This window comes from Phytophthora cinnamomi, assembly GCF_018691715.1.
Source record: "Phytophthora cinnamomi strain GKB4 chromosome Unknown Contig63, whole genome shotgun sequence".
Classification (NCBI taxonomy): domain Eukaryota; phylum Oomycota; class Peronosporomycetes; order Peronosporales; family Peronosporaceae; genus Phytophthora; species Phytophthora cinnamomi.
Window position 1 is genome coordinate 739,529 of NW_027150996.1, and position 11,436 is coordinate 750,964.

Here is an 11,436-nt window from a genome sequence, read left to right on the forward strand (position 1 = left end):
GTGGCACGGCGTCCATGGGTGAGGGGATCATTCCCCAAAGATCCCTTCCGGTCTCAAGTGTCTCCACCCCCCAGCAGTCATGGCCCGCGAACGCACCTACATCATGGTCAAGCCCGACGGCGTGCAGCGCCACCTGGTCGGCGAGATCATCAAGCGCTTCGAGACCAAGGGCTACAAGCTCGTGGCGCTCAAGCTGGCGCGCCCGTCCGTGGAGCACCTGGAGGCCCACTACTCGGACCTGGCCGGCCGCCCCTTCTTCCCGGCGCTCATCAAGTACATGAGCTCGGGCCCCGTGACCTGCATGGTCTGGGAGGGCACCAACGTGGTGCTCGAGGGCCGCAAGATGCTGGGCGCCACCAAGCCCAGCGAGTCGGCGCTCGGCACGATCCGCGGCGACTTCTGCGTCGACGTGGGCCGCAACGTGTGCCACGGCTCGGACTCGGTCGAGTCGGCCGAGAAGGAGATCAACCTCTGGTTCCCGGAGGGCGTCGTCGAGTGGGGCGCCCAGGACGACGAGTGGGTCTACGAGAACTGAACGGCAGCAGCAACAGCCGCCGTGACGGTCACGCCCGTGCTGCAGGACGCAGAGGCGCAGCTCCCCGCCCCCTCCGGGTGCGCGCACTGCACGCTCCTCTAGCTCTACACTAGTCTTTTAATCAGTCCAATGAACGCGCTGGTTGGGCTCCTCCAGCTGCCCATTCGCGCATTTGTTGTCTGTCCTCAGCTCCTGTTGCTTCTCGATACTACGTTACGCAGCTCCTCGTTCCTTGAAGGCTGCTGGGGGCGAGTGGAATATCCGGCGGACGACCGCTATTTGTGGCTATTTGTGGTGCCACGAAACGGCTGCGACGCATGCGACGCGGTGCTGCTCACGGCTGAAATGCTCCGGATGGGAGCGCCGGCCATCTGTGGGGGGATAAGAACGGCCAAGTCCTCGGGGTCTCTACCACTCTGGCGCTGTGTGTCTGTGTGCTCCCGTCTCTGGGTCTCTGTGGGGCGTTCACATCGCAGCCATCGACCACGGAAGCCCTGACGCTCGACAGCTCCCGACCGACGAGGTCCTGGATTGACGCACGGCAGATAGAGAGATAGATAGACAGACAGACAGCCTCCCCTCCTCCCTCCAGTAGCCGAACGCCCCCTTCCTTCGTGCGGACATGGCCTCCTCTTCCTCGTCCGACGACTACGAGGTGCACGTGCTGCCGGCCTTCGTGCCCTTCTTCTGGCTCTTCGTGGCCGTCGGCGTCGTGCTCTTCTACTACTCGCTGGGCTACGCCAAGAAGTACTCGACCACCGCCGCCTTCCTGCTCACGGTACGCCGGAGTTGTCCGTCTCCAGTGGGTCTCTAGACCTCGTGGCTTACTGCTCTTCCTCCTCCTCTTCTTCTTCTTGTTCTCTCTTTCTGTGTATGCAGCCGTTCATCTGCTTCAGCCTCGTGTTCGACAACGCCGTCAAGGCCACGACGGGCATCGACCGCCGCAGGGCCAGCACGCAGGCCATGCTGGCCTTCCACGCCTGCGTGACGCCCATGCTGCTGCTGGTGTGCTACGAGCTGGCCTACATGGTGCACAAGCACAAGTCGGTCAACTTCTGCGGCATCTCGTTCGAGAGCGGCCACCGCGAGCGCGGCAGCAGCTGCGACAACGCCGGCGCGGCCTCGAGCCTGGCCCGGCGCCGCTGGTGGCTGTCCACGTGCCTGCGCTTCTTCGTGTGGCTCGTGGGCTGCGCGCTGCTGGTGCTCAACCTGCTGGTGGCCTACCGCTGGTCGTCGGACCTCACGCCCGAGATCGCCAGCATGTACGAGCTGCAGGGAGACAGCACGGCCCACGCCGTGTGTGCCATTCTGCCGGCGCTGGTGCTCGTGGCGTTGGCGCTCTACATCGGCCTCCGGCTCTGGAACTACGGCACCAACTACTCGTACATGGTGCACGCCACGTGCTTCAACCCGTGGATCTGGATGCTCGTGGGCGCCGTGGCGCTGCTCGTGGGCTACCTCATGCCGTCTCCGGTCTACGCGCTGTCTTCGAACGCCGGCGAGCTCATCATGATGGCCACCATCGTGCGCATGTTCCGCGAGGTGCACCACGACATGCAGCAAGGACTGCAGTTCGGCGAGTTCATCGACCCACAAGGTGCCGCTGCTCGTCGACAGGGACCCGGAAGCCCCACCAACCTGCGCAGCATGAGCATGAGTCTCAGCAAGAGCTTGAGCCGCAGCAAGATGGCGGCCGAACAACCCAGCGGCTACATGGCAGTGACGACCCCGAAGGAGTCGGAGCTTCCTGCTACGTTCGCCAACCAACTCCGTCGCGGCGAGGAGAACGGAGACGCACAACCCAGCGCGAGTGCAGCCTACCTCTCGGTCGTCGTGGCTCGGGAGCGTACGAACCCGCTGTGCCAGTAGGCAGGACAGGACTTTTTGACTCATCGGAGACCCCCCTCACACACGCATTGGCGCAGATGTACATGTAGAAGACTCAACAAGCTACTTATTCTCAGTTTTGAAAGCGAGCTCAGCGTTCCTGCGTGTGGTGTCAACAGTGCATGCAAGATCAGAAGTGTCGAGTGTTCAAGTGCTTCTAGCCGTAGGCTTCCATTACAGACGCGTCCAGCGTGGAGACATTCTACTGAAATGGCACTGGACTGGCATCGTCTACTTGTCGGACTTGGTCATCATATTCTGGCTGCAGCGGTGATTCTTCTGAACCTGCAGCGCAAGCAACTGGTTCTTGTCGTACACTTTCTTCTCCATCTTCAGCACTGAGACTTGCTTCTTCAGCTTCGAGACCTCCTTTTCCAGGTTCGCGATCTCCGCCGCAACTTTGCGCTGGTTGAAGCGCTTCTTCAGCCTCGTGATCTCCGCCTTGTCAGCTGCACGAAGGTGCTCCATATCTTCAAGCCTCTCTTGCTGAAGTTTATGCTCATCCGATATTGCCTGTTCGAGCACTGCCTTAGCGTCCTGCTCCTCCTTCAACCGCTTCTTCAGTGCCGCGATCAGTGCTTGGTCGGCGCGGGCTTCTAGGACTGCATTCTTCTGCTTCTCCAGGTCGACAAGCTCCTCCAGGTCAACAACTTTTTGGGTGAGTCTGGCCTTGGTCTCCTGCTCACACTTCAGCTGCTCATTCAGTTCTGCGATCAGCCTTTGGGCACCACACTTCTCCGCCTTGAGGTGCTCGTGTTCCTGCATCTGCTGGAGAGCGACAGGCTGCCCAACATAATTCACCTTGAGCGTGGCGTATGAGTTAGTTGATAGCCTCCACCGTGCTTTCTTGCGCAGATTGCTTACCGTAGACGGCCACCAAGATACTGCACGGTTTGTGACAGCGTTGATCCATTGCCAGTTCATCGACGAAGCCATAGCCGCTGGTGGGAGTACAGGGTCTTTTGATCTCTTCAGGTGATGGTCTGACGTCTGCTTCAGGAATGAAGCTGTCGAACACTTCACTGGCGAGCAGCGCTCTTTTCTTCCTCAAGAAAGTGCACAGCGGCTGTGACCCTCATAACAGCAAAAGAAAAGAGCCCACACCACGCTGCATTCTCCTTCCGAGCACAATGCTCATTCGAACTGCAGTGTATGTGTGGGCTAGCATGATCACAAGAGCAAAAGAACACACATTGAGCAATCCACGACAGCGAAGGCAAAAATGCCGTACCCAGTGTTATTTTACCTTAGCTAGCGCGAAGCTTGGGACACAGCTGTAGGTTGATCTTGCATTTACAGAAGCCCGTTAAACCCCACTAGAGAGCACAACGTGAGCTTCCTTGGTGTGTTTTTGCTTCTTCTCAAGCACCTTCATCATCTTGGTGCTGCCTTCGCCGGAAAGTAGCTTCTGCGCCTCGAGTTCCTCCTTGAGTTGTTTTAGACGCTTCTCCTTTTTCTTCTTTCCTGGTTCGTGACCGTGGAACTTGTACGATAGCATACGGAAGGCCTCCTTCTTGGTGAGCAGCCGGCCAAACTCATCACGGTAATCCAGCTTCACGCCGTTCTTGATACGTAAATCGTCCTCGAAGCTGCGGTCGCGTGCGTCATTGGCGCGACCAGCTTGCCGTTCTACCCGAGTCTGACGCAGGTCTCCAGTCTTGCGAAGTAGCGCCAAGGTCGCACCCATACCTGTGCCCACCAGCGGCTGCTCTTCGCCCCATACTTCGTTCTCTTTAGTTTCTTCGTCATCATCGTCCTCTTCTTTCGTTTCTCCGTCAACATCCATGTCGTCTTCATGCTTCTGCTCTTCAGCGACTGTATCTTGCTGAGGCTTATCAGGCGCGGGTATCGTTGGTACTGCGGTACCACCACCACCAGCCTGAAACTGGGCTGCTCGTTTCTCCATGGCGTCGCGTAGTCGAGTCTCGAAGTCAGTAGCCTCGTTGAACACCACGGTGTTTGCTGCGGTGCCGACCTCGCCGAATACATGGCCAACAGGTTTGACATTGGTGCTGACGGAGCTATCCATTATGACAGCACCAGCGCTGTCAGTAGCAACAACAGGGGTCGTGTCTTCTTCGCTTATGGTCTGACTCACGAGCTGAGCGATCCGAGCCTCGCTGGTTGTCGGTGCGATGGGTGCCTGCTTCTGAGTTTGCTGCTGTGCCAACTGCCGCGCACGAGCCAGCGAAGCGCCGAGCTCCATTTCTATAGCGGCAGCATCGTCTACGATCTCGCTGTCGTCTACCGGGCGTCGCTTCATCCGCCTCTTTCCCGAGCTGGCAGCCAGCGCCTCGGACGCCACAGCATTTGCCTTCTCGCGTGCCTCCTGGAAACGAAGCAGGTTCTCTTCTTCCTCAGGGTCTTCGTCGTCATCGCGACGACTGCGTTTCCGCTTCCCGCGGTCTTTGGATCCAGACGCACCAGCCTGCATTGCCTCCTGCTCTAATTGCGCAACCAGCGACGCAGCGTCCCCACCTTCCTCTTCAGCAGTTCCACCGTTCAGCTGCACCTCCACCGCATCATTCTCGCCGAGGTCCTCATCATGGTGACGGCGCGATCTCTTCTTCTTCTTCCTCAGCTTCTTGCTCTTCTTGTGCTTGGCAAACTGCGCCTCCACCTCCTCCTTCGTGTAGTAGTCCTCCGCCTGCTTGGTCCGATCCATGGACAGCGAAACCACTGCCACGTCGTCCTCTTCCTCCTGTTTGCCTTCACTCTCCACCGCAGCGGATCCTCCGGACGCATCAAGCCGGAACTTCCTCGCAGCCGCAGCCTCGGCCACGTCCTCCTCTTCATCATACTGAGCCAGCAATTTGCTCGCGCTCTTCCTCTTCCTGGAGCTCCCCATCTCAATAAACTCGTCGTCATCATAGCCCGAGTACACGGGCATGGCGGCGCGCTTGGCGCGCGCCTGGTGCTCCATCCGGCGGTCCTTCTCGCTCAGCTCGACGTTCACGAGCTCGTCCTCCGCGTCGTTGAGGTCGTTCCCATCCTCGCCCAGCACGCGCGCGTCCTTGAGCGTGAGCACGACCTCCTGTCCGTCTTCAAAGGTGTCCAGCGCGTGGCCCACGGTCATGCCGGCCAGCGCGGCGGCGTCATAGTTCTCCTCCTTTGTCTTGTCTATTTTTACCCCGGCATCCTTCTCCTCCTTCTTGCTGCGGGACTGCTTGACCCAGTCCAGTGCATCATGGCTACACTTTTTTTGGCCCTTCTTTTGCGCCGCCAGGTCGGCTTTTAGCTGCTCGCCGAGCGATTTCCCCGCTAATTTCTGGGTTAATTCGCGCCGCGTGCGCGACTGCTGCAGCTTGCGCTTGAGCTCCTGCTGCTCGCGCTCCGCCGCCAGCTGCGCGCTGCTCTTCTGCACGCTGACCACGGCCTGCTCCTTCTTGGACGGGCCCAGCGCCAGCGGCTTGAGCCCCAGCGACAGCCGCAGCTTATTGGTCTCCTCGACGCTCAGCGAGATCTCGCCGCTCTTGTCGTCGGTCTGGGGGGGATCCTCGCGCCTGCTGCGGCCCGCGCTGCGACTGCGACTGCGGCTGCGGCTGTGGCGGCGGGAGGAGGACGCGTGGCGGTCGCGGCGCGAGGAGGACGAGCCCCCATGGCGTCGGGAGCGAGCAGGAGACCGCGAGCGACTGCGACCCATGGGCGGAGTAAGTTTAGTATGGGGATTTGTATGGGGCAGTGTTATAAGAACAGTAACTGGTATCTAACGGTAAGTGGTATTTAAGGTGTGGCGCACGCAGATATCGACGAAGATGGCTACATGTAGCCATCTTGAGGTGCGACTTCAACTTCAAGGTATTCAGGCTGGCTGTGCTGCCTTGATAAATCGGCTAGGCCACTGGGGTGGCGGCGGCGAACTTGTGGTTCTCTTGGCTGGCGGTGTACCAGGTGCACGACAGCGCCTGGGACAGCGTGCCTTCTTCCGGGTCAACGTGCCAGCGTAGCAGCAGCACGTTGAACGTGCGGAGGAACTTGCTCGGGACCAGCCGCGCCATTAGCAGCAGCATGACCGAAGACGCTTGGTAGATGTGCTCGCCGTAGTACAGATACCCGGTGAGCAACAGCGCCTCGACTGTCGTGCACCTCTTGCCGCTGTAGGTGACGAAGGCGATGTCGTCGCAGTCCCAAAAGAGTCGGTGGAAGGATGTGCCGATGCAGTTTCTCTCGAATGAGGTGAGCCCATCGTCCTCCGAGAAGTCCTTGTACGCCGCTTGCTTCTTACCGGTGATATCAGCTGCAGCAACTTTTTGTGCTGGGGCCGTTGTCGAGTAACCATTGGTGGCGTTAAAGCCGATCGATAGTCGAGCTGATCGTACGGCGCTTTTCACCTTCGGAGTCAGCATTCTCACAACCAGTGACGAGATCACTGCGAACACGCCCAAGCTCACAGCTATCACCGCGATAACGGAAGGAATGTTCACTTTGAACAGCACGCACGCGTCGTTGAGCCCGCAGTATTTGGCGCCACGAACCGATGTCTTTCGTAAAATCTCCGCATTCTTCGAAAGGATAGACACAAAAGGCGCCTTCTGCCAGGAGAGAAGCAGGGACCCCACGCAGATTGTGGTGCCGAACTGCATAGCCTCCCAAATGAGACGGAAGTGGCGGTCAAGCTGCTGGTCACCGGAGCGAGCTTTCATCAAGTTCACGAACGAGTAGGAAAACGCGAAGAAGCAGCACGTGAGGTTCGCGATTGATTCTCCGGTCAGTGTACCAGTGGCGAGCCCAAGCATGTACAGATCCGAGTTGTACACTAGGTGGTAGGTAATTTGTGCCATGTAAACCACTTGCATGCGCCCATTCTGGCACCGATACGCCCAAATCTGTGTGAGCAGCACAGATCGCTTGTGAGACATCACTTGGTAGAGACTGACGATTCCCATGAGGAGGATTTGCATGACAACAACACCAGGTAGCACACTGATGGCGACGGTATCGGCGTAGCGACTGCGGAATGTGTTAAGGTTCATGCCAACACGGTTGGCTACATTGGGGTCGATGTAGTGCTCCCATTCCCACAGTGAGTTGAAATAGTTGTGGATGCAAACGTCCCCAGTGCTGCATAGTGGAATGTCATCGGGAGAGTGGACCATCAGTCCATAACTGGCCCAGTGCTTGGTGATCTCACAAGTATCTTCGATGTAAACGCCGGTTGTATTCACTGCTCGCACCCGACAGCCGCCGTAGTACGCTCGGAGGTAAGACTGCACCACACTCTTCGCTCCGTTTTTCGTTTTCGTTGGATCGGCTGCTACGGAACGGGAGATATGAGGTAAACTGCTTGTGAAGCTGTACGGGAACAGCGTCAGTTGATCTGGAACCACTTCCAACAGATCTCGGCCGTTGGTATTGAGAGCAAGCTTGGATCCCACAAGTTCATCGGTAATTTCAACCACAGGGCGGCACTCTGGGTAGTCGGGGAAAACGTGGGTATCCACTGCAGGGACCTGGCCGAACTCCGTGCTGCCTTGTGTTGTTGGGTACTGGAAAAGCCGCACGACGGACATCATGGACCACCCAGTAACACATTCATCGGCTGTTTCAATGGCCAACTCAAGCTCACGCATCATCTGAGGCGAGAGATTGAGCTTGGCTATCTTGATAATGTTGTATAGTTCCTGCGCAGTACCCGTGACAACGATCGGCGAGGTTCCCCATTCATTCTTGCTACTTTGACACAGCGTGCCGTTCTTGTCCAGGGCCTCTGAGAATGCGAGAACCTCGTCACTGAGAGAGCTGAAGTCGTACAGCGACTCCGTCGGAGGCAACGAGGTGAAGGTGAAGAACGGCGGCGCAGAGGTGATCGCCACTTCCTCGATCAGCTTGTACTTGAGCATGACGATCTTGCACGGGCCGAGGCAGCCAGTGCACCCACCAGCCATGGACGGGTCTCGCTCCGTGAACGCGAAGATGCTGTGGTCGGCCTTGATAAAGACCGAGGCGTCCGACAGGTACCCAGTGGCACAAAACAGTAGAAGCAACGCGAGAGGCCCCACGATGATACGCCCCGCTATGGCGATGTACGCTGTGAGCGCCGAGGGTCGAAGGAGCGATCCCCATCCTTGCGTCTTGCGAGTATGGGCCTGTTCGTTGTAGTACGCCTCCGCCCACTTGATCGAGGCGGCTGCGTCCTTGGAGCGACCATTCATCTTGCCACGACTTCGAGTTCCTTTACGAAAATGAGCTTGTGTGACTGCCAAGTGTCCGGGTGGTTTCGCTCGTGTCGTTCGGGATGGCTTGAGGTTATCGCCGCTGCAGTCATCAAAATAGCGCGACCGAGGAGGCCGTAATTTTGGCCACGATCAAGTTATGCCTCTGCAAATATAGTTTGCATACGACCAAGTTACATCTCAGCAAAGATGGTTCTACAATTCCCAATAACAGCACATTGGTCGGTGCAAGGCGGCCAGGAAATCCGCGCAAAACGGTCTATCGTCACTCTCCGATGGAATGAGAAGTCGTCCTCGATCCTCGTCGAACTTCGTCGACACGCGGGCTACGAATCCAGGACCGCTATGGATACATGTACATGGCACTGGCTGCCATCTCTCACACGGCAATGCACTATCCCTATCGGTCATGTTATGAAACACTTAGGGGGGGGGGTCTCGCGAAAATGACCCTGTACCTATTGCAGCTCCCATACAATTTTTTTGTAAAGTGGGAATATTTAATATGGTATTCCCACTTTTTAATGTTAAGTACGAAGTACGACTTTTCCGAAGCTACCCAATACTGGTACAGCGTACCGGCTCACTTCAACATTGGTAAGTCGCCGTGTGATCACCAACCCACACATGTATCATATCCTGCCTGGCCTCAGACTCATTCCCGGACGTGCCCAAGCCCCCCAATTGCCTGCCTCGCCATGTTCGTGCCCGTGATCGACATCTCGTCCTTCGTGACGGAATCCGCCGATTCCAGCGCCACGCGCGACCAAGTCGTGGCCCAAGTGGCCGACGCCTGTCGCGACGTGGGCTTCCTCGTCATCACCAACCACGGCATCCCGTCCGAGACTATCGGTGCAGCATTTGAAGCTGCGAGGGACTATTTCGACCAACCGTCCGAGGTCAAGGAGCGCGTACCCATGACGCCCGAGTACCCGTACGGCTACGAGAGCGCCGAGATTCTGTCCCATTCGCGCGAGAAAGTCGACGGCAAAGCTCTGCCCGACCTGAAGGAGACGTTCCAAGTGTGCGTCGGACCACAAGGACGAGAGCCGGACGTCCCGGCACGATGGCCGGAAGGACCCGAGGGCTTTAAGGATACCATGACCACGTACTACCGCAGCGTGGAAAAGCTCGCGGCGCTGATGATGAGGATTTTCGCCTGTGCGTTGAGGCTGCCGAGCGACTTTTTCGACAAGAAGATTGACAACCACATGTCCGCGTTGCGGATTCTGTGAGTGACGAGGTTCTACAGGTTGGTGCAAAGTGGATATCTGTCTTAACAGAGCGTGGTTTTGGTAGGAACTACCCGCATCAGGACGAAGAGCCAGGAGCGGAACAGATCCGAGCGTCGGCGCATACGGACTACGGCAGTCTGACGATCTTGGCGGTGGACGACGCTCCTGGAGGACTGCAAGTGCGGGATCTGCAGGGCGAGTGGCACAACGTCAAAGCCCCCGCCAATTCGTACGTGGTCAACCTCGGCGACCTGATGCAGCACTGGACCAACGACCAATGGCGCTCCACGATGCATCGTGTGATCAACCCGCCATCGGGCTGCGCGGACAACCGTCGCCAGTCGATTGCTTTTTTCCACAACATCAACGCCAACACGACTGTGGAGTGCATCCCGACGTGCCAGTCTCCCGGGAGCCCGGCAAAATACCCACCAGTGCTGGCCGGTGAGTACCTCATGATGAAACACAACGCTGCCATGGGGAGCTAAGCCGTGGGGCCGGTTGATGGATGTCGTTTTATGCCGCGCTTTATCGAAGAAGAGTGATAAATACTACTGAAGTATGTGCTTGATCGCAAGCAGAGAAATTAAGGAGAAAAGATTACACCTGAGCAAAAAGTTGAGGTTGCATCGCTTCAACTGTATACATGTTCTGTAGTTCCCGTAAGCAATTGATGCAGTTAAAAAAATCCTGCTGTCGAAAGGAAAGATGAGGGCACTGTCGTTCCTTGATTTCAATATGAGCAACACCATTTTTTTATGATTGGCATGCCTAAGACCCCGCTACTTTCGGTAACGTGCGTGATGTGGCCAATTTTGGTGCTTGAGTTGTTTTACAAAAATTTAAAACTGGGATAAGGAGAACTCAAATACGACACGTATCGATCGATCTTGCACCTTGCGAAGCACACTCAAATAAGCTGTCGAGGATGATGCCGTTATGTTTGGGTGTCCATCTAGCACAGTCATTTTAGCTTTTTTTATAGGAACGGAGGACGGCGTTTTTTGGCAGCCCGAGCTCATGGACGAACCAGGCAATCGAGCTGGGCGGTGGAGTACTATCACCAGCAGGAACTTTTGCGAAGCTCTCAAGGATGGAGAACTTTGCTTAAGCCGTCTGTCGTGGGATCAAGGTGCCCGAAATCCTGACTTTGTTTCCGTACAGCTTCACAAGCAGCTTGCCTGCCGTATCACGAGTAGTGCCGGCCTCTAATACCCACTACGGCGCTTCTACTGTCCTGGAGCCTTTACTTCGAGCCTACTACGGGGCATGTCGTGTGCGAACAGTGAACACAACGGGTATCTACATTGAGGACACATGCGAGATCTCGGAGCATTGGACAATTTGTGGGTTGATGCTGCACTCCCCAGACGACGTGCCTTTATGCAGCACTGGTGGGGTCTGTATTCACAACTACTACAATTCACTGTGGGAATGGGTCAATTACATGACGGCTGATCGTCCCGACCGCATCGGGATGAACCTAAACACTTTCCGTAGTCGCTACGCTGACACTGTCGGCATTAGTGTACTGCCCGGAATTGTCATTGCTCAAATACTTCTCATGGGAGTTATCAGTCTCTACCAAGTGATGTTCCACAAGCGA

The 11,436-nt window shown here is 56.9% G+C and overlaps 6 protein-coding genes across 6 annotated transcripts; 3 read left to right on the top strand and 3 right to left on the bottom strand.

Moving 5' to 3' along the window:
- Positions 1 to 79: 79 nt before the first annotated feature.
- Positions 80 to 535, top strand: IUM83_13233 (Nucleoside diphosphate kinase B; the record flags this gene model as incomplete). Its single annotated transcript, XM_067937896.1, has 1 exon — positions 80 to 535. The coding sequence occupies one exon, from the start codon at positions 80 to 82 to the stop codon at positions 533 to 535; it is 456 nt and encodes a 151-aa protein (XP_067786918.1).
- Positions 536 to 1,157: 622 nt separating this feature from the next.
- On the top strand, positions 1,158 to 2,404 carry IUM83_13234 (nucleoside diphosphate kinase B; the record flags this gene model as incomplete). Its single annotated transcript, XM_067937897.1, has 2 exons — positions 1,158 to 1,313; positions 1,415 to 2,404. The coding sequence occupies 2 exons, from the start codon at positions 1,158 to 1,160 to the stop codon at positions 2,402 to 2,404; spliced, it is 1,146 nt and encodes a 381-aa protein (XP_067786913.1).
- A 249-nt stretch (positions 2,405 to 2,653) lies between these two features.
- Positions 2,654 to 3,358, bottom strand: IUM83_13235 (uncharacterized protein; the record flags this gene model as incomplete). Its single annotated transcript, XM_067937898.1, has 2 exons — positions 2,654 to 3,223; positions 3,287 to 3,358. The coding sequence occupies 2 exons, from the start codon at positions 3,356 to 3,358 to the stop codon at positions 2,654 to 2,656; spliced, it is 642 nt and encodes a 213-aa protein (XP_067786912.1).
- Positions 3,359 to 3,556: 198 nt separating this feature from the next.
- On the bottom strand, positions 3,557 to 5,879 carry IUM83_13236 (U4/U6.U5 tri-snRNP-associated protein; the record flags this gene model as incomplete). Its single annotated transcript, XM_067937899.1, has 3 exons — positions 3,557 to 3,583; positions 3,669 to 3,708; positions 3,913 to 5,879. The coding sequence occupies 3 exons, from the start codon at positions 5,877 to 5,879 to the stop codon at positions 3,557 to 3,559; spliced, it is 2,034 nt and encodes a 677-aa protein (XP_067786915.1).
- Positions 5,880 to 6,255: 376 nt separating this feature from the next.
- On the bottom strand, positions 6,256 to 6,768 carry IUM83_13237 (uncharacterized protein; the record flags this gene model as incomplete). The annotated part of the gene is made up of 1 exon (XM_067937900.1): positions 6,256 to 6,768. One exon carries the CDS (start codon positions 6,766 to 6,768, stop codon positions 6,256 to 6,258), a length of 513 nt encoding a protein of 170 aa, XP_067786914.1.
- A 2,525-nt stretch (positions 6,769 to 9,293) lies between these two features.
- IUM83_13238 (isopenicillin N synthase family oxygenase) lies at positions 9,294 to 9,830 on the top strand (the record flags this gene model as incomplete). The annotated part of the gene is made up of 1 exon (XM_067937901.1): positions 9,294 to 9,830. One exon carries the CDS (start codon positions 9,294 to 9,296, stop codon positions 9,828 to 9,830), a length of 537 nt encoding a protein of 178 aa, XP_067786921.1.
- Between the last annotated feature and the right edge of the window lie 1,606 nt (positions 9,831 to 11,436).